Here is a 26341-nt window from a genome sequence, read left to right on the forward strand (position 1 = left end):
TATTTGTATCACTTGTTCTTCTGTTCTTTGACTAGAAGAGTAAAAAGGCTGAGATAGAAATGAATCTAACAACTTTATTATGCCTTGGCTTGAGGCTTTTGGCAGACAACCAGAGGAGACTCAGAGGAGCTAGAGAGTTTGAACAATTATGCCAAGTTTATTACATCTTCAGGTTACATAGTTACTCGTGGCATGAAATTCATTGCTTTTTCTATTTTTGACAAAATAATGTTATTCTTTAAATATTTTTATAAAGAACCTCTTGACTGCAGGTAGTTGGTACATATAAAAGTGCATCTGAAGCATCTTTATAGTTGTTCCAACAAATTCATCCACACTTTGTCCCCTGACACAACATTAACAGGAGATGCTCCACATAGACTATGGTCTGAACAAAGTGTCGCAGTGCACTGGCTCATTTTCTCATGCGCTGTCTTCCTCTCACACACTGTTAACCATGCGATTACACTTATCGCATACAGTCTACCTCCTCATTCTTAAAACAGTCACAGAATCACATGGTCAGTGTTTCCGTCTCTCACTGCTTTTCACTTGCACACAGACGCACACAGTCCATGGTTGACTGGGTTATTTGTGACGGAGGTGTGAAGACCCCGAACCGTGACATTCTGGCACACTGTGTTTACCCTGGCTGGTACTCAGACACTGAGCAGAACACACACACACACATTCTTTGGAGAAAAATAACGTCTCACAGACTGCAGGCCAAGGCTGCTTGAGGGGCCTCTCTTTGAGCATGGATACATACGTATGTGTTTGACTGTACTCCTTCAGTGTGTGTTTATGTGTGACTGTCACTGGTTCTTATCAGGACAAAGCACAACCAGCAGTGCAGGGCTGCAGGGGGCATATGGGTGAGGGGGAGGCAAGGGTGGGTGGATGCTTGAATAAAATCCACTGTTCCCTATTTTCTCTTTTCTCCTTTTTATTTTTGCTGTCTGTATCTGGTGATGTTTGTCTTCATTCACTTCTCACCTTTTATTTTATTTGTTTTGTTTATTTTCTCTTTGCCGTAATTTTTCTTTTTACTTTTTTTTTTTTTTAAGGGATTCACTGGTCTAAACTCTATTGCAGTTTTCTGATATCTGACTTTATAAAACTTTGATCTGGTAATGGTGATTCTGATTTCTGTTTTAGAACTGTAATATAAAAATATTATTAAAGAAGTATAAAAACAATCTTTAACATTTTATATTGGTGATTAGCATTGGTAACTAGAAACAGCAGTCCATGTGGATTCTCTAAAGCCTTACATAAATTCTGAGATGTCCAAAAGGCTGTCACCAGGTCCAAATCCAGCATGTCCCATGGCAGAGTGAGGTTGCATGGATACTGATACTGAAAATAGCACATTTGGAGTCTTGTCTGCTCAGTAACAGTGTCCACACTGAGGAGTGCTTTTGTTACCAAAACCTGGTAGCGATTAAGTTTGAGTTCATTGAAAAGGATCTTCAGGTTTCTAAATCGTCAGGGCAAGTCAAGCTGAAAATGGTCTTATTTGGTCACCAAATTGTTTCAGAGTGTGCCTTTTTTTCATTTGCTTCCTTCATCGCACAACTTATCCTTTATCCCCATTTCCTTATTTTTTATTAGTCTATTAAATTTCCATCTTTTAAAAGTGCCCCTATGATCTCGTAACAAACCCACATGCGTGTCTCCACTCATTACTTGCATGTGCCATATTTAAAATAACCGGCTGTGTCGTAAAGAGACCACAAATAAACAAGAAAATCACTGGGGGTAGGATGAATTAACCCACATTCAATTTGCCTAAACAATAAACTCTATCCAGTAAAGTATTATACTAGAGACAAACTAAAGACAGACAAAAGTGTGTTAATTAGGAGCAGATGTAAACAGAAAGAGAGGAGAGAAAAAATGTAAAGTAACAAAGACAGGGAGGCAAATAAAAGTCAGCCCACAACCAGCTGCAGATTATATTCAGAGTAATGCAATTTTCTTTTATCAAATGCTCTAAAGTTGGAGAAATGGGAAGTGAGAGAGAGAGAGAATGAAAGAAGGTAAAGAGGAAGTTGAGGCGACAGGATAAAGTATCTGCATGCCTTCTCTGCCAGACAGATCTAATTTAGACCGTGACCGCCAAACATTTAACCCTCGGTTCATTTTGCACGTGTGGAGCTTTTATCTTCTTGGACCATTTCAATCCTGAAAACGTTGCTGATTTTGAAAAAAAAAAAGTTTTCAAATACTTATCTGACACATTAATTACATTTCTACCTGTGTAACAAAAAATTAGGGGCTGTGGATGTTAGCCCTGTATGGTTTATTGGTATATATTAACACTGAATGAAACATACACATTTCCTCATTTTTAATTCTACTAGTGTATTCATGTTGTGTGGTATTTCACCTCATTTTCCTACCCCATAGCCCTACTCTGCATTTGTGTACATTAATTGTAAGGAGACATTTCAAAATGTTTCTCAACCAACATACAAATGTGAAGTTTAAAGGTAAAATGATTTATTGACTAACAGGAATTACAAAAAGTTGATTACAAGAAATCATTAACACAAAATCTTAGATCCTCAATTTACATGATTCACAAGTCACATGATTGCACATGGCTCAGCAGACACCTTGTTTCACAGTTTCCTATCACAAAACAAGATTTGTTTATTTTAAATGTGACTAAGGAAGACGGAAGATAACAAGAAGAGAATCTGTGAAAAAAGGCCCAAAATTCAATTCAATTCAGTTTATTTATATAGCGCCAATTCACAACACATGTTGTCACAAGGCACTTCACAAAAGTCAGGTACATACATTCCACTTAATCCTAACCATTGAACAGTGCAGTCAGATTCAGTTATTTATTCAAATTGGATAAAACGTTTTTCTATCTAAGGAAATCCAGCAGATTGCATCCAGTCAGTGACTTGCAGCATTCCCTCCTCCCAGATGAGCATGTAGAGACAGTGGACAGTCACTGGCGTTGACTTTGCAGCAATCCCTCATACTGAGCATGAATGTAGCGACAGTGGAGAGGAAAAACTCCCTTTTAACAGGAAGAAACCTCCAGCAGAACCAGGCTCAGTATGAGTGGCCATCTGCCACGACCGACTGGGGGTTAGAGAGAACAGAGCAGAGGCACAAAAGTAACACAGAAACATTGATCCAGGAGTGCTTTCTATGGGAAGGAAAAGTAAATGTTAGTCAATGTAGCTCCTTCAGTCGTTTCATCTAGAAAGAAAGAACACATAAACTTTGAGCCAGTTTTCAAGGATAGAGTCTGAAAGAGAGCACATATAATTAGTTACAGTAAAAGATCAGTCAATTGCTGTATCTAGGACAGAGAAAGGGTTATACACTGAAAGACAGGGCCAAGTGGATCATCTGTATAAGGTGAGCATTAAGTTGTTGCTAGCAGAAGCTTGTACGATGCCCCTCTCCAGAAAGGTGTCACAGGTAGACACAGAGTCAGGCCAGGTGTAACTTCTAGGAAGAGAAAAGAGAGAGAACATAAAATTAAAAACTGAAATAACAGCAAATAAAGCAAAATTTTAGAGTAGTGTGAGAATGTAGCGAAGAGGGTGAAAGTGGTCATTATGTCCTCCAGCAGCCTAAGCCTATAGCAGCATAACTACAGATAGTTTCAGTTTCGGTTTATTTATTTATATTGCGCTTATTTACAACAATGTCGTCTCAAGGCACCCCACAAAGGGTCCGGAACGGAGCTGGGCTGCCAGGGAGGCCAGACCAAACCACCGAGTGCCAGAGCCTGGCCACATCAGAATGGGCCACATGTAGGGGCTCTAAGTAAAATAATAAACTGATAAAGTTTGTCCATCTAGAGCCCACTGATGGCCATTGTTATACTAAAAACCACAAGGATCGGGATACCTCTCTCTGTCAGACTGATTATAACCATTGGAAAAGAGAAGGGGTCATACAGGTAGCAGAAATGGAGGGTGTGTTTACACCTCATCCATAACTGAGCCGGTTTAGGCTAAACCTGACCACCCCTTACTCCATCCAACAGGGAGGGAGGAAGTTGGAGGTAAAAAATAAGGAAGATAGCTCAGAATAAACTAAGCCACTCTAACTATAAGTTTTATCAAAAAGGAAAGTTTTAAGCCTAGCCTAAAAATTAGACAGGGTGTCAGCCTCACGGACCATAACCGGGAGCTGGTTCCACAGGAGAGGAGCTCGATAACTAAAGGATTTGCCCCCCATTCTACTTCTAGAGACTCTAGGAACCACCAGTAAACCTGCAGTCTGAGAACAAAGAGCTCTGTTAGGAACATATGGAACAATCAGATCTCTGATGTATGATGGAGCTAGATCATTAAGGGCTTCATATGTGAGAAGGAGAATTTTAAATTCTCTTCTGGATTTAACAGGAGCCAATGAAGGGAAGCTAAATTAGGAGAAATATGATCTATCTTTTTAATTTTCAACAGAACTCTTGCTGCAGCATTTTGAATCAGCTGATTCAACATTATCCAATATGCTTGGGACTATATTACACAAAAGAGAGGCAAACACACGGCGCAGGAAGCCAAATTATCTCAGCACAATAGTGCGATACCAGCCATACCTTTGCAGATGATTTTTTTTTTTTTTTTTTAACTGTGTCCTGTCCAGCAGAGTAGCTCTCAGACTTGTTGTCTGAGTGCCAAGAAGAAGCCCAACAGATTTACTTGGAAACTGCTATAAAATTTATTTTCTTAGATTTTAATGGAATGGTAACACCCTAAAAACACTCGTACTCGTCGTCTTCCGCTTATCCGGGACCAGGTCGCGGGGGCAGCAGACTCAGCAGAGACACCCAGACGTCCCTCTCCCCAGACACCTCCTCCAGCTCCTCTGGGGGGAGCCCAAGGCGTTCCCAGGCCAGCCGAGAGACATAGTCTCTCCAGCGTGTCCTGGGCCTCCTTCCGGTGGGACGTGCCTGGAACACCTCCTGTGGAAGACATCCGGTATAGATACCTGGGCCACCTCAACTGGCTCCTCTCGATGTGGAGGAGCAGCGGCTCTACTCTTAGCCCCTCCCGGATGGCCGAGCTCCTCACCCTAGCTCTAAAAACACACCCCTCACCCCTAAAAACACATTCATTTATTTTAATTATGCTATGAGCTATCCCAACATTTCATTAAAATATGTTCCTCCTTTCATGAACCTTTTGACTAAAGATCAGATATTTTTCACATCATGATGCAGATCCAGCTAGAAGCTCACAAAGAGGGTTACTACTGTTTTCTATCATGGCCAGGCCATTTAACTTCACCTGTAGCTCAGGTGAAAGTCCCTCATCATGACCCTGATAATGCTCATTAGTGAACCTCCACCTCATGTCTTGCTGGATGAATCAGTGATTAGCGCTAGCTTACAATTAGCCCATTCTGAGCCAGCCTTCAGGTTTACCGCTAACTTCAGTCTGGGTTAAGCCGCTCTGCTTCCAGTTCCTGGGCGAACACACCCACCAGGCTCCCATTCTCTGGTTGGCTCCGCAGTTGCTCCGAATTGAGGCGTCTCCCCTATTGTAGCCCTGTTTGATGTGCTCAGTGTAACGTTTTGGGTAACTAATGAGGTAGGCCGACGCTCCTGGACCGAACAGCCATCCTGGACTAGTCCAGAATGGACAAATTGCCAGTCCACCTCAGCCTGTGTGAGTTGTTGGCAGTTGCGGTACCACGTGTGCACAAATAACCACATCTTGGCCTTCTTTTCCTTTAAACTCATTGTCAGGTTGGATAGAGCGGGCACTGATAAGATGGAACACAATAGAAACAAATCTGATTGTTTTTAATAAAAATGTGAAGTCTGTCATTTTGGGGCTTACTGCATCTTTTGAACAGACAAACTCCTAAATGTCTTTTTTCATGAGATTCAGGGCTTTTTTGAAAACATCTTGAGTTTCAGCCCCAGAGGTCCAGGTGACAGGTTCTAACAAAGCACCTGGGTACCAGCGTATTTTGAAGCTAGTTTACATGCACCGCCATTCAGTGTGTCTGCGTGTACAGGCGTGTGCGAGCGGTATAGAGAAAACTAACTTAACAATATCTATGTGTGTGTTTATATATATATATATATATATATATATATATATATTTACTTCATTTGGATTTTCGCTCTTTTTACAAGGTGTTGCTGTCGACCAGTGAAAAATCATTGTCTGTCGGTTTTCTTGAGAGTACTACCACTCTCACCAGTGACTGAATCAAAATGAAAGCAAACAGTGAATGCTTGGTGGAGAAAGCGGGTTGGGTGATACCAAGTTTTTAGGAGGAGGGGGTGGTTACATGATGTTATTTTGCTGGTAAATGAAAATAAAAGAAAATCAACAAGTTATTTATGCATTATTTATTTGTAAATCAGTGATATTATATTGGGGGGGGTCATATTGACTTGATCAGATTTTTAGGGGGGTCATAACCCCCCCTCAAATTACACCCTTGGCCATCCCCAACCAGGACACAGATATCGAACACATGCCCCCGAACCCAAACGCCATTAAACCCCTCCCCATGTGGGCACACCCCACAGGTGAGCTCCATCCCCGAAAAGCTGACAAAGCCAAACCCACACAGCGCAAGCTTCACGCACAGCGCCACTCTAAGTACCCCCGCCGCATCCTGCCCCCCACCACATAGCGTGCTGCGACAGCAAGGCAAGGTTCCAGCGCAACGCCACCCCAGCCTTTGCCCACATGCACAACAGGGCAGACACAACCGAGCATCGCACCCACAACAGAACCCCCGACCCTACACCAAACTCCACGGGACAAACTCACCTGGCAAGAGGTCCCCAGCAAGCACCCAGAGCTGGCGTCCCACACCACGCCCCCCCGCAACCACACAAACACACCACATCACCGCCACTGCAAAGATAGCCCAGGGAGAAACATTATCCAGCTCAGCTCTAACATCGCCGCTCAGCCGATCCAAATGCCGGTCACCCCACATCCAAGAAGAGGACACAACCTCCCCACCCCACATGCTGCTGCCCCTACATGCCCCCCAATAGCTTGCCGCCCGACTCGCCTGATGATTCTTGATTCTTGAAACAGCATTAACTGCGGACATAATCCATCTGAACTTAGTGCAACAGGCAGATGCAGTGTCCCCTATCAATATGCATGAACTGCACTGCAAAGTAACAAAAAATGTCTAACATGTGCACCACAAAAGGAACACTCTGGTGGCACTGCGTGTTTACATACATATTATTAATCATCTCCCAGAGAAGCTACAATCCAATTTGAACATCAGTGATACATTCCTATGAAAAGATTTGAGGTTGTGGACCTCTACATTTGTAGTTGATAATATCTAAAAGGACATTATCTTCCATTAATTTGATTTAATTTCGGAGAAATATTGTATGCTGGAATATTGAAAAACATGTGCTATGTGAATTTGAACGTGGGGAAATAAAGATAATTTTATGGAACATCCATTTCTGTCACCTTTCTAGAGTATATATGTCATTTTGGATAGACTTCCTTTACGTATAGTGCGTGTATATTAGGATCAGGGGTGTGGAAATCAACACAGTATAAATGGCATGTGAGAGCTCCAGGGATCATGCAATGGAAGTTTTCACCACAAAATGCCTAGAAAAACAATACTGGAGTGATATTTTCCAAATAGCAGATACACTAGGTTAGTGCCAAGATGGTTGGCACCAACCTGGTTGTCAAGATGTCAATGGCACCAGGTTGGTGCCATTGACATCTTGGCAACTTATTTCTGAAGAAAATGTAATAAATCTTTGTGGAAAAAAAATGTCCTGAAAAGAGTTCCTAATGTAAATAAGAAGTTACTAAATTTACTGTACCTGATTGATGAATGGGGAGGCTCAGCTCTTATCGTTGATTTACAAATGGGGCCTAAAGAGGAGAAGGTTGGGAACAAAAGGTATACCACATTACACTGAAACATTCGATAGCAATGGCTTGAGTAGGATTTTACCCATTGACATCTTTGGATTTAGAAAGAACAGTAATGCTAAGGGCTTCTTCTTCACGTTTTCCAACCTCTAATTGTTGCATATCTTCATAAACCTGCTATAATTACGTTTGCACTCACTTTGTGCATCAGTTTTTCACCAAAAGAAGTCAGAGAGGGTCGTTTACCTTGTCTCACAGAGACTGTGCTAGGACTCGTATCAAAAGCTGAGCTTAGTAGACAAGCATATTGTATTAATATTTATAGAAGAGGCTGAGATTTAGCAACCTCAGCATGCATTATATATTGACTTCATGTAGATTTGAAGGCCAGTTTCTTGGATAAATCGGTTAAAGTGATTTGATTGGACATTAAAACGTGTAGAGTTCAGTTTTGCGTGTAACACTGCCGCTAGGTTATTCTCTTCTCCATATAATATCCAAATCTTACTAGTGCGGCCTGTTCCACCCCAGTCATGCGAGCACACTGACTGCACCACTGAATCCAGCATCAGTGAAGGTTTAATGAACAGCTAATTTGTAGCAAAGTGATGGACATGCAGGCCATTGCTGCAGGCTGTGCACATGGACTCCTTAGTGTCTGTGTGCGCGCTGCTTTGCATCTGTGTTTGTCACAGTTCCCAGTGGTTTAATTATTCAGGCCGCTTTAAATCTTCATCTCCACAGCCCTCACAGCCAGCCCGCCTAATGTTGAACACAGATGAATATTGCATTTTCACTATCAAACTGCCTGTGTGTCAGGGATGGTAGGAAATAACTGCTAAGTCACTGAGAGAAAGAGCTGGGTAGTTAAAGAATAATTCAGCCGAATGGGCTGAAGGACAAACAAATTCCAAAGTGCAGGCAGATCACAGAAGCAGAGACTGTGATTGAGAAACAGCAGCCGCCTGCTGGGATGGAGAGCCAGTGGCCAATCTCACAAGACCAGCTAAGTGAGTCTGTCATGTTTGGCTTTTCATCATGCTGTTTTCAGAAAGGGCCCTCACAGTCTTATGTCTGTGTCCATTTTACAACATCTCTGCGCTCCCTAGCAAAATCCAAGATGGCCAAAAATCCACAACACAGTAGTCTCAGGGACTTGAAGATGGCTGGCACTGGTTTGGATTTTATTATTTCACTCATTTGTTTTGATGTTAATCTTAAATAGCACTCTTACTAACATTATGGGTGAGTTTATAGTATAACATGACTACGAATAATAATTTCCTCTGTGTTGTGTTTAGTTATAAAGCCAAACTTAATAACTGTAACCAGAATAATAATTTTGGAGAAAATATGTAACCACCTGCTGGTTAGTGTCCAAGCGAATGCTTCAGTGAATGCTTGAAGCATTCAGTCAAACGGACCTGCTGAGGAAGCTGAACTGAAACAAAAAGCACAACTAAATGTGTTATAAAAACTCAATAGAAGCATACTGAGAACTAAAGGCTGAATCTGAATTAGAAAATATTAGCTGAAAACAAAGCAAATCAACCATGTGTACAGATCTGTTGGAAGCAGGCTAAGGGCCGAAAAATCAGTGGACTAGCATTAGTGCCAATAACTAAAAGCTTAAAAAGTTAAACCTGTTGACAAGGTGTTAAACCTTAGTACATAAAGAAGATAAAGAGGTCAACTCAAGAGGAAAAATTGAAAAACCATCAAGTGTAATGTAGTAAAATGATTTTGCAACATTCAACAGTAAAAGCATCTGATAGCTCCAAATTTAGGGGCTGCATCCTTTAAAGGCCTCATTTGTAGACCAATTACATCACAACGAAGCAATGAAGGCTCTCCAAATTCGAAGGCTTCGCCAAATGTGGCTGGCAAATGCATCCTTTTTTCTGCAGATTTTGAGGATGGGTTTGGTGTATCCTTCGTGGCCCACCCTATCCTGTGATTCATTTGCTGTCTCTCATCTTCCTGCCATTTATTTTAACATCATCCAGGCAGAGTGAGAGATCGTCTCCTAATCATATTACTTTCAAAATTCTTTTTATTATTTTAATATATTAAAACGGAAAAATTCACTCCGATGCATTTATAGTAACCAAATGAAGTGGCTCCTAGTTGGGTCTATTTTTGTGGAAAATAAAAACAGTTTGGTGATAGAAGTGGTTAAAAAGCTGCCTTATGAAGGCCTTGGAATCGCTTTGGTGAAGAAACCCTATAGCAGAATGTTAGCTACCTAAATGAACTGAACATTTTTGTTGTTAAATGGTTGAAGCAGCATAAAGTATGAAGATTAAGTAGTTAGATGTCTTTCCATCTTAAGGAATATTGCAGATTTAATAGTTGTTTTGCTGTTTATCTCAAAATTATCAGTAATCCTTTAAATCTTGGTTTGTTTAATAGTGACCAAGCCCTATTATAAAAGTGTAAATTTTCCATATTTTCCATAAAATCAAGCAAACCTGCTCCCTATAAGTGAGGTATTGTGGCAGTTGTAAAATTCTGGTTTCACTCCAGACTTTCTGAAATATTGTGCTGTCTACAGAGAAGAGCCGTGGGCAGCAGATAGAAGAGCATATCTACCTCTGAAATCAAAGCTTGTTTTTGAAAAGCTGAAAAGCACAGGGTTTGATTGCTGCTGACATATCTGGGTTAGAATGATAACAGGGTGCCAGGAACCCGCACCCTTCCCCCTCTGTTCTATGAAAATCCATAAGGAGGAAAAACGAGCTTCATCAAAAAGAAGAAAACATATCACATGTTCCAATGTTTTATTGTCTTATGGCACACTGCATCATGTGTGTCAAGGGGATAAACAGGCACCTTGCTTGTAAATCAAAGATAAGGGATTACGAGATGAAATCAGAAATGTGTGTTTGCGTAGATGATGCATCAAAGCCCATAGTTTGAGACAGTATGTGTGCACAAGGAGTAAAGAGAGGACATGAATGTTAGTTTCAGGCAAGCTCCAGATCTGGGAGGTGTTAATAACCAAAACAATCAAAACTGAATAACATGTATTCAAGTCATGCATTCCTTCATTCATCTGCACTCAGTGTTCACCTCATTTCTCTCTCATCCTCTCTTCCTGCATCACCACTCCGCTCAGTAAGAAGGGCGTGGGCAGACAATCTCAGTCCTTTTCAAAGTTCAAAGTCCCCTTTCTTCCTCTGCATCCTTTGCTCCTGCGCTGTTCTACATGTTGCTTCCTTATTAAAATGTTCCTCACAGACTATCGCTCCTTCCATCCCCCGCAGCAAGTCTTGGTCACAAAACATATTTCTGGCTTTTGCTTCCTAATGAGCCGGCTTTACATGCACAGATGCTTTTTTTAACCTGCTTCTAAGTACAATTTGAAATGTACAGCTTCTATAGAAATTTACTTTTAGCTCATTTTACAACTATGTAATGTTTTTCTTGTATAAATATAAACAGCTGTCATGATTTTTATTAGGCTCATAGTCGACCTTGTAGACAAGGGAAAAAAAACTAGTTTTCATCTACTCACCATAGACATGAACACCATTTATTTTGGGCTTTAATCATTGTTTTAATTGTCCTTTTTAAAAACAGATACTCAGATTAAAACAAAATAGATCTTGGGGACACAAGCCACATTCCATCTTTTAAAGAAGATTGTATGGTCAGATGAGACCAAGATTGAGCAATTTGGCCTCAATGACTAAAAAAAGTTAGGAGGCGGGTGTGGCTTTCAAACCTAAAAACACTAATACGTGTCAAGTATGGTGGTGGTGGCATTATGCTGAGTCTCTCTTGCTCACATTTGCTTTGCATAAAGTGAGTGGAATAAGGAAGATGGAGGACAACATCCAAATATTTTAACTTTACCTAAAATCAGCAGGTTACAACATGCACACAATTAGCTGTTACAGCAGGACAATAATCCTAAACATACATCTAACTGGTTTTGGAATGAATAACACAGGCTAACATTAAGCATCTGAAATAGCACTGACCTTATCACTGTTGAGAATGTGTGGAGTATGAGCCAAGAATGGGCCCATTTCAACAAACTGACCAGTTTAAATAAACTCTACCAGTTCTTATAATACCAATACTGCATGCATGCCTGATTTTAACTGTGTCCAGATTAGGGAATATCCACAATAATCTCAATCTTGTGCATCCAATTCTTCTTTATAAAATCATTGTTGTATGTTTTATCAGCCAACGGTGAAACGAACAGTTATAATAAGTCTTCAAAAGCTCAATGATGAGTGAATTAAAACTCCTAAACGGAACTGTCAATTCTCATTTTGTTAATGTGTTTTTAAAAGTAATTAAACCATCTCTGCTGATAACTTAAATAAGCACAGTCTATCGAGTCTTTGTTTAACATTGTAAATCAATTATTTAGGAGATTTTCACTATTGCATAGAAATCCACACCTTTGATATTTTATAGGAGATCTTTTTGGATTTATCTGAACTTACCTTTAGTTGCCACCAGCACTGCAACAAATTCACCAAAACGTGCATAAATCTTAAATTTATGCATACCTTTTTAGAGCCATTTGGCTTAATTGTCAATTGAATTATTAAATTATGTATTATTATCTTGCTACTTTCATTACACAGCGTTATTTATGTAGCAGAAATAGGTTTCAGTCTCAATATGGGAGGTCCTCCTTGTTACAAAGAATAAGAATTTCCCCTTATGGATTGACTGTTGCTACCATATATTGTGTTGGCTGGGTAAAATCTTTGTCAGAAAACCTAAGAGACCAGCTCTACAGGCAATGGGATGTATTTGGCAGTCTTTATATATTCCCATTGTCAGCTCTGCGTGACATATCCACACACACACACACACACACACACACTGCATTCCTCTTATTTGTACCATTGTGTCCTCTTTGCTCTTCTGTGACCATCGCTGCCATTTTATCTCTCCCCTGGGCTCCTCATATCGCTTTACTTCATTATTTAGCGTGTTATTTTTTTCTTGTCCCTGATCTATAGTCTGCACATCACAGAAGCGGCTAATTAAATATGGATGGAAGGGTGTGTGTGTGAATCATAGAGAGATGAGGGGTACTTAAAAAAAAAAGAAAAAGCAACGACCAGACATCTGCCTCATTACGAATGTGCGGTGTTTTTGGAGCTTTATTAATTCATATCTTGTCAGGCTATGCCAAACCTTCAGAACACTTTTAGCTCTTTCATTCCATTTATTTATTTATATGGCATCCCACTCTTGCTTTCTACCTTTATCCCCCTTTACTCTCACTTGTGTCCCAATCCACCCCCAGACCCATCTCCACCTAATGTCTTGATTTTAATCTCTCACCTTTTTACATATTTGCATGAATACACATACACACACATGCTGGCACATCTTCCTGCTGACTGTCTCATTATCTGTTCTTGGCTGATGTTAAAAGGTGTTTGGCCCACCTGCAATGTAGACATTACCTCTTCCCATCAACAAACATTGGTTTATTAATGTCTGTCTTTATTTAGAAGATGTAATAGTGAAAGTAGTGTAGTACATGTCGGAGTACATTGAGGTTGACTAAAGAGAAATGCATTAAACCTCCCTCAATCTAAAGTGACAGCTGATCTCCTGTTAAAGGATTCATTGTGGCATCTAATCTAATTTGATATCTGGGCGTTTACACACCAGAAAAATAGTAACAGTGATAGTGTTTTCAGGACAGTCCTGAAAACTCTATCACTGTTACTATTTTTCCGGTCTGAATAAGTATGGAAAAATTATGCTTTTTTCACATTTATATTAAATATTTGAAATTTCCTAACAACAATTTTTGACTGCCGCAAATGTTTTTCTTGCACCTTAGACATTGTTGTCACACTGTCTTAAGTTAGATTTTTTTTAGGCATAACTACTGTTTAAAGCATGAAATTTAATTGACAGTTTGCTGAGGTGATGCAACTTATAAAGATAAGTATAAACTTTGGGACTTTTAGAGTTTTAATAGTAAAACAAACAGCAGAGAAGTGTTGATTGTTGTGTATTTCTGTATATATAGTTGAGTCTGAAGAAGTAAGGAATTTTGAAATGAAAAATGTGAGGTATCCCTGCTCCAAAGAATGCTTTTTTTGTGGGCAAAATATTCCACCTTTCTGAGGTCTGGTTGCAAGGGTAACAGATTAAGGAGGGAATTTTGACATTTCTCTTCATTGCAAAATGCTCCTGCGCATTCTGGGGGATCCCAAAGCCTTCCCAGGCCAGAAGGAATATATCGACCCTCTGGGTCTGAACTGGGGGGTGTTCCCAGTGGGAAATGCATAGAAAACTTCCAAAGGGGATGCCAGATAGGCATCCTGATAACATACCCAAGCCACCTTTGGAGGGCAATGGCCAGTGGCTCTACTTCCTCCTTCAAGTTGACTTCTTGTCCAGTCTCTAAAGGGTAATGCACATTAGGAGCATCGTGGTGCATCTCATCTATGGGGCTGCATCAGTTACCACCTTTAAGGTACATTTAACATGTCTTCTTTAAGCAAACTGACATAGAAAAGATAGCTGAAATCTTGCATAGTTTTATCAGACATTGCAATTCTTCTGGTAAGAAACGAGTTTGGAGAGGCTCATTGGGTGCCTTTCCTTAGAGAGTTGGCCATCTGCCAGTGTTGGTTGTTTGATAGAAAGCATCATAGACCTCCCAGTTTTGTGTTGCTCTTTAGGGTGAGCCCAGCTACCCTACAGACAAAGCTAATTTCCACCGCATGCATCTCGGAGCTTGTTCTTTCTGTCACAATCTAATACTCATGACTGTAGACGGACTGGTAAATCAAGAGCTTTGGTTTTTTTGGCTCAGCTCTTTGACAGACCGAAGCAGTGCCAACATTATCCCACCTGGGGCACCAGTTTGTTGAGCTATCTTCTACTCCATCCTATCATCACTCCTCAAACACCACCTGCAGGATTTTTTTTTCAACATTGAGTTTGGATCCAGTATCAGCTAGGCATCGTAATCTGCCTTTTTGGACATAAATAAATTAGCCTTTGAAGTTTATGTAAGCTGCAAGTTCATTAAGAACATCTTAGTTTTTTTTGTTTTTTTTTTGTTTTGCAGAAAATAAAGCAGGGGATCTGAAGGAATTTTTACATTTCCTCTTTATAATCTACATATTTATACATGCCATAAGAAAGGAGAAATGCACCATTGGCCTCGGGCATTCTTGGAGGTAGAACAAATATGCAGAGCTGCTAAAGAGACCCCTCTGGCTACTTGGATGTCAGCCATCACAAACACACACTTCTGCACACATTCAGGTACATATACATACTGTTTAGTCTATGTGTGACCAGTGGAAGAATACATTTCCCAGCTAAAAATACAATTATAGGTGTTTGTGCAAATGCAGGTGTCTGAGCTTTTGCATGTGTGGAAAGTAAAAGGTTTCTAAAGATGTTTGAATGCAAAGACGGTGATAAGAATCCTAAAACTGAGCAGATGTTTTTGTGCTGCATTCTCTTGAAGACAAAACCATCTGTGTCATGCATTCTTTTCACGCATCTCCTGCACTCACAGATGCACACAGCTTTACTAAAAGCACCTCTTAGCTGTTACAGCGCGGCAAGATGAAGTGACCCTTATGAAGCGAGCTGCTGGTCTGTGTAAGAAGTTCATGGTCTGGTGAAAGAAAAGTTTAATTGCAATTTGCTCTTTTATTGATCTTTTGTGAGACTTTTGACTCGATGTAATGCCTTTAAGTTATCCTGAGGCATTCATTATATGCAACCTGTCTGGCAGTAAGCCCATAAGGTGGATTCACACACTCACAATAATACATGTTGTCTTAACAATACACACATGCACATCACTTTCTCTTCCTGCCTGTTGGTCATCCTTAAATCTGCCAGATGCTGTGTCACATCTGGCAAAGAAAACCGAAGCATCCTTCTTCACAGATGAGTTGTAAACTGAGAAGTCATGAAAAGGAAGGAAATAAAAAAAAAGAAAAGAATTTCCTCTAGCTTCAAAGTATTCCCCTCGGTAAAATATTGTTTCAGTGTATTCTGTACTCTGTAGCCCGAATGCGGGCTTTGAACTGTTTTGGCACCTGTCACAAAGACTGATGAAATTGTTTCTCCCTGCACAATGGTGTTCTGTTCATCCTGCTCCCTCGGTATCCTCCTTTTTTCCTTTCTTTTACCTCACATTCCCTTTACAATCCTATCGGTTTCAATACAGCATTGCAGAGACAAGGGCAGTGGTGAAGTACCATATCTATAAGTTATTTAATGTTTTATATAAACTAAACGAAAACATAGCCACTGGGCTGTATTGTCAGAAGTAGAGAAATCTGCCATTACACGCGTGAACTTTATTAACAGTGTTCCTGATACATTAGCTTTAATATTGAGTTGGACCACTCTTTAGAGCTATAGCTTCTACTCGCCTGGGAAGGCTGTGTACAAGGTTTAGGAGTGTGTTTATGTGAATATTTGATCGTTCTTCCAGGATAGCATTTGTGAGGTTAGGTACTGCTGCTGGATGAGGAGGCCTGACATGCTGTCTCTCCTATGCATCCCAAAGGTCCTCTGTGGGGTTAAGGTCATGGATCTGTGCAGGGCAGTCAAGTTAGTACACATCTTCCATGTGCATAAGGACATGGAAGATGGAAAAAGAGGGGGTTATCCCCAAACTGTTTCCACATAGTAGGAAGCATTAAATTGCCAAAAATCTCTTTTTATGTTACAGCACCAATAGTTTATTTGGCTAGAACTAAGGGAGCAAGCCTAGAAGCCGATAAGTGAGGTGCATTACACCACAGAATCTGATGCTTTTCATTGCACTTGCAAAGTTTGTATGCTGCTGCCCAGCTAAGGAAACCCATTCTATGCAACTCTTCTACGCACTGTTCTTAAGTTAATCTGAAGGCCACATGACATTTAAAGGTCTGTAACTGATTAGCTTCCTCTATGGTTGAGTTACCGTTGTTCTCATTTGCTTCAATTTTTTGAGCCACTTACGGTTATGAAATTTCATGAATGGAATTATTGAAAAGAAGGCGTTCTGCGATGGTACCATACTTACATTCCCCGATCTCCAGAGATCAACCCACGCATTCACAAATGTTTATAGATGTAATCTGCATGCTTAAATGCTTGATTGTGGTAATGAATGCTATTGGAGCAGGTTCTGGTTTTGGTTGTTTGTTCTCGCCTTTTTTGATTTGAAACGGTGTGGTCCACCACAGGAAGTTTGGCAACTTGAACCTGCTTTAGGAAAGTTTTATACCTGCTTTGCAAAAGTAATTTTCTATGATCTACTAAGTCTGCTGTAAAGCAATGTCGTTGCATGACTGCAATAAATAGTACCTTCCAGCAGGTGGACGTATTTTATTGACGTCACTGAGGCAAAAAGTGGATCATAAACAATAGAGAGTAATACAAAGTTTTCAGATAACACAACATCAATGTAAGTAACATGCAATTTTTGAGACAATTTATCTCCATGGCTAAGGTAAATACTAGACTACAATCCAAATAAACTAGTACACACTAGTTTAAGATTGAGTGGTTTGTTTACAGGTACAGAATTGAAGTAGGACTGGATGAAATGCTGATGTGTAGGTATTAAATGGAGGTAGATGTTGGCAAAGGGGCCATAAACTAAAATCTTATTGGAACACCAGAATTCAGTGATTTGGATCACAGTCCCAATACTTTTGGCAATATAAGGCTTACAAATCTTACATATACAGTGCCACAAGTTGACCTAATCTTTTCTTCAATATATAGAAATAATTTATTTTTTCGTTTTTATTAGATTTTTTTAAAGCTGTTTATGCATTAATAGTGAGAAGTAATTTAATTAAAAGGATAGTATAAGGAAATATAACAGGCCAAGAAGCGACAAGTAAACGGTGGAGCTGACACAATGTCGATAGATGAATAAAACATCAGTTAGCAGCAGCTTATGCTACGGGCTGTACTAGCTTGCAATTCAGAGGCTTTCCTGACATAGTAGCAGGGTGTTCAAACCTTTTTTTCCCCTCTACCTTGTGACACCCCGAGTGATGCAAGTCCTCAGGTTTTGACATGAGCTTACAGTACCTTTCTGTGACTCAACTTCAAAAGCCACAAGAGCAAATCAATCTCTGTTTCCTCTTCTGTCGCAGTCTCCCGCCTCTCCCTCCATCTCTGGCCCCTTCCATCAATTTTCTAGAGCTGTCTGAGACTCCAGGCAGTTAATTAAGTAGGACATTGTCGGGGACTCGGTACACGATGTGGCTGGAGATGGATGGATGGATAAATGCATTGAAAAGATGCAGGAGGATACAGGGATCCCACTCGGTCTTTTTAGTTTGAAATATAGTTTTATTGTACTTATAGTCTTTTTATCCAGTTTGAATAAATAACTGAATCTGACTGCACTGTTCAATGGTTAGGATTAATTGGAATGTATGTACCTGACTTTTGTGAAGTGCCTTGAGAAATTGTGTTGTCAATTGGCGCTACATAAATAAACTGAATTGAATTGAACTGAATTGAAACTTTTTTCTGCTCAACATCACATTTGATGATGTCCCTTTTTTAGGTAGTTCAATTTATCTTTTCTTATTCTTACATTAACATCTCATTCATTATTTTCTCCTCCCAATTAAACTACTTTTTTTTTTTTGCCTTTTTTTTCCTCATCTCACATTTCTTTCCCTTCAATTTCTCACTACTCCTCCCTCCTCCGCTCCCTACCTTTCTCCTTCCTTCTTAACCATCCATTTTCCTGCTGCTCCCTTCCTCCGCTCACCCCGCCTCCGTCCTAGTTGATTATACGTCTGGTCCTCTGCACTCCGCTCCGTCTTCCTCCTGTAGTATTCCCCTCCCTCATTATGTGTTGGGGGGCTGCGTGTTTGTGTGTGATCTGAAATACAAAGCCAGGGCTAAGCAGGCTAATGAACAAACTTCAGGCATTGTGTTCGGGCCCTGGGGACACACTGTAGCTTCTAATGTACAGCAGCTGTGGCTGGAGAAAGGGGAAAGAAAAATGTACAGAGCAGGGAGTTAGATAGGGGCTTAAAGAGATAATTGAAGGGAAAGGGTGTGAGGTGACATGTTAGCAGCGAATATTAAACAAGGATCTGGTCAGAGATCTTTTTTGAACGTCTAATAAGAGTCTGTTAGCCTGTACACCTGAGACTTTTTGGAAAAATAGGTACTGCAATATTTTAGCTGAATAATCAATCTGAATCTTAATGCATAATTTTGAGGCCCAACACCCTATATAAATAGCCGAGTATGAATTCCTTGTGTGTGCATGTCTCTTATGTGTCAGTGTATGATATGTATGACAAGGTACAGGCTGGGATCTTTAACCCATCTGTGTTGATGAGACCCACATCGCTCTACCAAATTATAGCCTGAACACTGTAATGAGTTAATTTCTTCCAGCACATGCACAAATTCAATTCTCGGAAAGTTTATGCTCCAAGCATTCTGTCCCGTCTTATTCTTGTCCCAAACATGCTAAATTAATCCAATTGCACGTTAAGGAAGCTGTGTGTCTCTAACGCATCTGTACAAGGAAACATGCTCAAACACACACTCTGCAGGGTTTTGCCCCTCAGTTGATGGGCGGTTGCCAGATGATCTAAACAAACCCCTTGGATCTTCCCACGATCACAAAGTTGCATGCATATTCTTAGAAACAAACATAGAGCTTGTTATTTCATTTCACACAACTATATTGGATCACCATAACATTGGCACAAAGATTTGGTGGTTAAAAAGTACCCTATATACTTTTCACAAGTTGCTGTTTTGCCTGGAGTTTCAACCATGATGCCAGAGTTCTGCACTCAGCCTACAGTGCCTTGCAAAGTATTCATATCCCTTGAACTTTTTCCCATTTTTTCCATCAGCCTTCATACTATTTTATTGGATTTTATGTGATTGACCAACAGTGCATACCTGTGATGTGGAATACCTGGTTTTTAAAAGGTTTAAACAATAAAAATCTTAAAGGGGTGGTGTGTGACTGTATCCAGTTCCCCTGAGCCTATACTTTGCAAAATACCCTTTTAGATTTTTTTTAGGTTTCGGCCTTTTACAGAGGCAGTCAACACATATATAAATATACTTTATTCCACTGGAGCTCTGGCAGACTGTTGAGAGTTGTTTTGCTGGATGTTGCCTCAGTTTCAAGTATTTTGCAGCCATTCAGAGATTTTCTTCGAGGATTACCCTGTATTTAGATCCATTATTCCTCCCATCAACTCTGACCAGCTTTTGTGTCCCTGACAACCGAATGATACTGATTCATATTCCCCCACAAGAGCTCTGCAGCTCCCCCTAAGTTACATGTGGCCTCTTGGCCTCTTTTCTGATCAATGCTCTCCATGCTCAGCCTGTCAGCTTTGGTGGACAACTATGTCTTAGCAGTTTTTCAGTTGTACTGTACTCTTTGCATTTTCAGATGATCGATTAAATCGTTCTGATAGATTGTTTGTTATATTGTTTTATAACCTAACTGCACTTTAAATGTCTGCACAACCTTATCCTTGACCTGCGTGCTTTTCTACTTGGTCTTCATGATGCTGTTTGTTCACTAATGTCTTCCAACATATCTCCGAGGCCTTCACAGAACAGCAGCATTTATGCTGAGAGTCAAAAACCCACAGGTGGACGCAGGTGAATCCAGGACTACTGAAGATAGTTGATTGCCTTTGATTTGGAAACCATATGTCATTATGTTGGTCTGTCACATAAAATCTCAGTGATATACGTTAAGGTTTGTGGTTGTAGCATGACAAAATTTGGAATAGTTTAAAAGGGTGTCAATATTTTCTCAGAGGTACTATATGTAAATACTGAAGCAGTTCTTTAGACTGGAGAGGAAATGGCAACAAGTTGACTTCATTAGCCGTCATATTTTCTTAGAGCTGTTTACAATTCTAACCCTGCTGAAAAACCCCTCTTCCTGCCATGTTTTCTCCTTTAGAGATAGAGATTTAGAGATTAAGCATCTTCATTTTCTTTGTCTTCCCAGGATTGCCCCCAGATTCTGCCATCAACCCAGATTTACATGCCAGTCGGAGTCACCAAGCCGATCACCTTGACAGCGAGAAACCTACCCCAACCTCAGTCCGGACAGAAGAACTATGAGTGTGTCTTTGACATCCAGGGCGTGACATACAGTGTTCCTGCGCTGCGCTTCAACAGCACCTCCATCCAGTGCCAGAAAACAGCGGTGAGTAATGACAGAAAGATTGTGAGAAATCTGAGTAATCTCTGTATTAAAACATACAGTTTTAGCGCTGTTACTGTTGGAGAACACTATAGGTGGTGATGGTGTTTGCTTGAGTCAACATAAAAAAAAAACAATTATGTTAAGAGTAAGGCGTAAGTATGCAAGTTCACATATTTATATAGAAAAATAAAATTTAGAAAGAGATGCACTGTTTAATAAATTGCATCATGAATGATGCTGTGTATTATGTACAGATTGAAAGCAGTGCATTTACTTTTGTTCAAATCAATACATCTGGGTAACTAAATCATGATCCCAGTGAAGGCATTGACTTGGTCAAGGTTAAATAATAGCCTCCAACAGCTAATGGCCATTCTGGACATAATTGTGCTCACCATCATGATGAATCACTACGCACTCATTGCATATTGACTTGGTGACAGTCTAGATAAATGACCCAATGCTTACATGTTGCGTTGAACTAATAGTTGGCAAATAAATATTGTTGGCAGTATTAAACTTTGGATTAAGATGCATGTATATATGATGGGTTTTTTTCTCACTTTTTATTAGTCCAAATCATAAGTAATTGCTTTGTGTTTTGTAGAACGTGATGTAAAATATTGCTCAAGCATGAGTGAGTAAGGCTGAGGTATGAATGTTCATTGCTTAGTTTTTTTCAATGCTTTGCAAAAGTGTTCGGGCCCCTTGAATATTTTTACATTATGTTTTATTACAATAACAAGCATATACTATATGTAGTTTGTGTGATAGATCCATGCAAAGTAGTGCATAATTGTTACGTAATTTTTTTTAACAAATAATAAATGTGGTATGTAGTTGTATTTAGCCTTCTTTACTTTGATACGTCTAAATTAAATCTTGTGCAACTAATTGCTCTCACAAGTCACTCGGTTTATGGACAACATGCCAACGTTGTGTGGCAAAAAGCTAACACCTTCACATCATCCTGAACAGTCCATCCTTGTGAAACATGGTGGTGGCAGGATAGTGCTATGGGGATGTTTTTCTTTAGAAAATTGAGCTAAATATTCTGTTAGAAAACCTGTTGGATGCTAAAAAAGAGAAGAGGTGGATCTCCCACCAGGACAATGACCCTAAACATACAGCCAGAGCTACACTGGAACGGTTTAAGTCAAAGTCCACTGAGGTTTTAAAATGGCCCGGTTAAAACCCAGACTTAAATTTGTTGGATAATCGGTGGCAAAACTTGAAAATTGTTGTTTGCTGATGCTAAACAGAAAAATCTGTCTCTAAATGTGCAAAGCTGATATAGACATAACCTAACATTTGCAATGGTAGTTGCAGGAAAATGTGGTTCTACACAGTTTTAGGTCTGGAGGTGAATATAAAATCCACTCTAATGTTATCAGATTGTTATTAGCAAAAACATTTAAAAACATATTTTCACTTTATCTCCTACTTTTGTACTCTGTGCTGGTCTATCACACAATCCCAAGAAAACCACACTGACGTTTGTAGTGCTGACATGACAAAATATGACAAAGCTCCATAGTATAAACACTACTCCAGGGTACAGTATGTGCTCATGGCTTTAACTGGTAGTGATACATATTAACTGGATTTAGTGTTGTCACGTAGGGTATTTTCTGCACACCATTTAGTACCGACCCGGTTTGTTTGCATGTGTGCAGAGGATTTTTAGGTGCGCAGAGGTATTTGTGCATGTGAGTCCATGCCTGTTTGGTGTTAGAATGTGGCTGTTTGTGCATGCACGCGTGTGGCTTCACAGTAGCATGACAGATAAGAGGTAGCTAGCGTTGCGCTTCATTGAGGCTGAAAATGTGGAGAAGAAGTCTCTCTCTGAACCTAGTTTGGAGCGGATTGATCATGTTTACACCTCCACTTTATACCTCTCCCTCTCTTTTCCTCCATCCGCCTTCAGAGTTCATCTTTTTCTATCTGCCTTCCTGCTGCTCCCCGGATTCGGTGCTCAATCTTCCTCATAAGTTCACCTCCACTTGGTGCTTCTGTACCTCGGCGTTTCTATTTTTAGAAAAGAGGTGATAGGTAGAGCTTTTAATTTAGTTTTTCATGCAGGCTCTGCAGGTGTCACAGCAACAGGGAATAATATATCTGTTAAATTAGAAACACTTAGATGTAATTTTTGGTTGGGAATCTCTGGCACTTGTCATGATAACCTGAGGTTTTGCCATTAACATACTTTACCATCGGTCCGTCCTGAGCTGTAGATCTTGATGGGGACCCACTTTGACAGTATTCTGTCTATATCGACGGATAGTCTTCAGGTGTTGGCAGATGCTTGACAGTGAAGGCAGGGATAATTATCCTGCTACAGGACTGTCTGTCCACAGAGATGTCTGTTTATTGACTCTTTATTGTAGCTGCAAGGCCGGTTTTAATAAGCAACAAAGTCCAGCTCTTGCTGAAAGTGGAATATCTCTATTTGATGTCCACCATGCAGACAAGCTAGCAGTAATTAGCCTTGGGCTGTCGACGCTTGATGCAATGCCAGATATCGATGTAGCACATGCATAGAGTCTTCATGCACTGTATTTAGATTCAGGAGAAGGAAAAAGGTGCCAGCTGCATGAACTTGCCATTATGGCATAATTCATGCAGACTTGAGATTATGAGTTTAATTATGTGTCATGAATTATTTGGATGAGGGTCTTATTTTAGCACAGGAGCAATATTTCAGAAGAATAGGGTCTTAAATATTAGTTTATCCATTTATAGACCTTCATATCTCAGCTTTTCACACAGGCTCCTCTCTGTTTGTTCATGCTGTGACAGCGTTCAGCGCTGACTCTATGAATCATGCATGATTGCGGTGGAAATAGACTTCATCTTTTATGCTGTGTGCACACTGCTGCATCTGTTTGTATATATAAACACACTCACACACACCTATGACGAGAGGGGTTAATCACTGTCTGTAGGCACGTTGACATGTGCATCTCTCAACAAGTCTTACTGTGTCTCCCATGATAGCCCTGAATGCATCTGTGGATTTGCTCTTCCTTCAGAACACTGCAACAAGAGAGCTTTATGGGGGGCGTTAGGCTGCTAATCAATGGGATAAACTCTAGAGTGCTAAACCAGTGGTTTTTCTTTGAGATTGAGTGACTCAGATCTCTAAAATCCATGTGTCAAACTAACACACAAAAACTGAGGAAGGGAGCACAAGTAGAGAAACTAGAGCTGTGGCGAGTATGGATACATTGACGCATCCAGTTGACAAGGCGAATAGTGGGCTAATAAAACTGAGAAGAGATGAGATTTTAGCAAACATTTTCCACAAATAAGTAGTTTCATAAATCACAAATTGTGTTTTAAAGAATCTCTAAGTCTAGAATTATCCAGTTCAGATTTGGTTTTAGATTTTGATGTAGAGATTATTCTATGATGTTCAGACTCATTAAGAAACTGTGAAAGGACCCTTTAATTCAGTGTGACTAGAAGCTCTAAAGGAGATGCCCACTTTATGCCGCTTTTGATATGTCTCCAAAGTCTGAGCTTCGATCTGGGACTGAAATCCGAGGTCCCATGTGCTCTCAAACAGTGCAGTGAATCCAGCTGGGTTAATGTTGTAGACGTCATCAGAAAAATAATTAAGCAGTTTATTGCTGCAGGTTTTACCATGTTTTATATATGCATCGCCCGTATTGCACCTTGTATAGAATATTGGATTTTTAATCATTTAGACCCACTAGTACAAACGGGACGCAGCTCTGGCATTGTTTACAGCTAACAATTAGCCAGTCGCTTGGTATCTTGTCTGCTTTGTCATAGTTTCTTTTTTTCTACCAAGCATAAAGAAATGCCCTCAGATAGACATTCTAAAAGTGATAGCGTATTCTTTAATGCCTTTGTGACATACTAGTGTTAGCTACCCTGACAAGACAACTTTAATCTGTGGCTTTCAGTCCAAAGCAAGCATGCACTGAGCTTGCCTCAAAACTCAGCAGGAAAACCCGTAGGACTAGGCTGAAAACTACATCGACAGCTGGTTTTGTTCATCCCTTGCGGAGTACACACAAAGGAGACAAGGTTTTTAAAGGAACAAGGAGAAAATGGATAGGCAAAGTTCCAATGTTCTAGCTCTGATGTCCCATCTTCCCAAGTTAACCCTGCTCCAGTATGGGCTCTGTTCTCTAAACTCAGTTTGCACACTGACCATCTCCGTTCTGCCTGGTAACAGACAGTTTGATGGATATCCTGTGTATATTGGCTACAAACATGCACATCAGAGCGCAGAGCAGTCTAACACATTTCAACTTTGGGTGCTGCGTTTCAAATGCCCTTTTCCCAGTCTAGGGTAAACCTTTGTTTCACGCTTCATGCAAAACGACTGGTACTATGTTTGGCCCTTTAAAGCCCCTTTAGCTGAGTGTCAGCACAACAGGGCAACCAAAAACTACTTCCTTCCTTATTTCAAAATAAGAGTATATGACACATACATATTTCAGAGCCCATAATAATGGCAGGGACTTACTTCACCAGACAAAATCACACACTGACAACTGAGTTGTCCTTTGTAGGACAGGCTTCACTTTGCCAAGAAATATGCTTTCATTTTTATATTCCTTTACACCCCTAGTGTTGAAAGATAAATGCTGAAAGAAATGGGCATGAAGGGTAGACAAAAGAAGACAGGAAGGACAAATGTTGTAAAGGAAAAAAGCAGAGAACTAGAGAAAATAGAGACTGATTGAGCAAGAACAAAAAGAGATGCAATGCCTGGGAGAGATAGACTACAAAAAAGGAAGATGAGAGGGTGTTAGATGGACTAGGGAAATTGGAGCTTAATAGACAATTTCAGGCTACATGAATGGAGAAAAGTGAAAGGGGTAGAGAGAGGTGTCGAAAAGAACATAAGGGAGGGGGATCGAGATGAGAGCATGTGAGAGAAGATCTTCTCTAAAGTCTCTCCTGAGGCCAGAACTCTTTCTCCTTTCTTTCATACAATATCACACCATCCAAGAGTAGACAACTTCACCACAGGATATTCAGAGCATCCACCGTCAGATCAGGTTTAAACCCTAGTTTCCCATACTTTGCTGTTTCTACAGTGACCATGATAACATAATGGCTTATAAAGTATTCCCTGGGAGGAGGCTGTCAATAACCCACTGTATATGTGGTACATGGGATATATGATAGTGCAACTCCAGCTCCATATTACCTATGCTGAGTATTGGCTATCCATATTTGCTCATGGGAGAATTCAGTGTTTTTGTATTAAGTTTCTGCACACACCAGC

At 40.2% G+C, this 26341-nt stretch overlaps 1 protein-coding gene across 4 annotated transcripts in view; it reads left to right on the top strand.

The window, feature by feature from the left end:
• Positions 1-26341, top strand: part of LOC124856168 (plexin-A1-like) — a 271437-nt gene that overhangs the window by 150225 nt on the left and 94871 nt on the right. For all 4 annotated transcript variants that reach the window (XM_047346402.1, XM_047346404.1, XM_047346403.1 and 1 more), the window contains exon 10: positions 20872-21072. In XM_047346402.1, the coding sequence (XP_047202358.1) occupies positions 20872-21072 (201 nt within the window). The remainder of the gene's footprint in view (positions 1-20871; positions 21073-26341) is intronic.

This window comes from Girardinichthys multiradiatus, chromosome 20 (assembly GCF_021462225.1).
Source record: "Girardinichthys multiradiatus isolate DD_20200921_A chromosome 20, DD_fGirMul_XY1, whole genome shotgun sequence".
NCBI lineage: Eukaryota > Metazoa > Chordata > Actinopteri > Cyprinodontiformes > Goodeidae > Girardinichthys > Girardinichthys multiradiatus.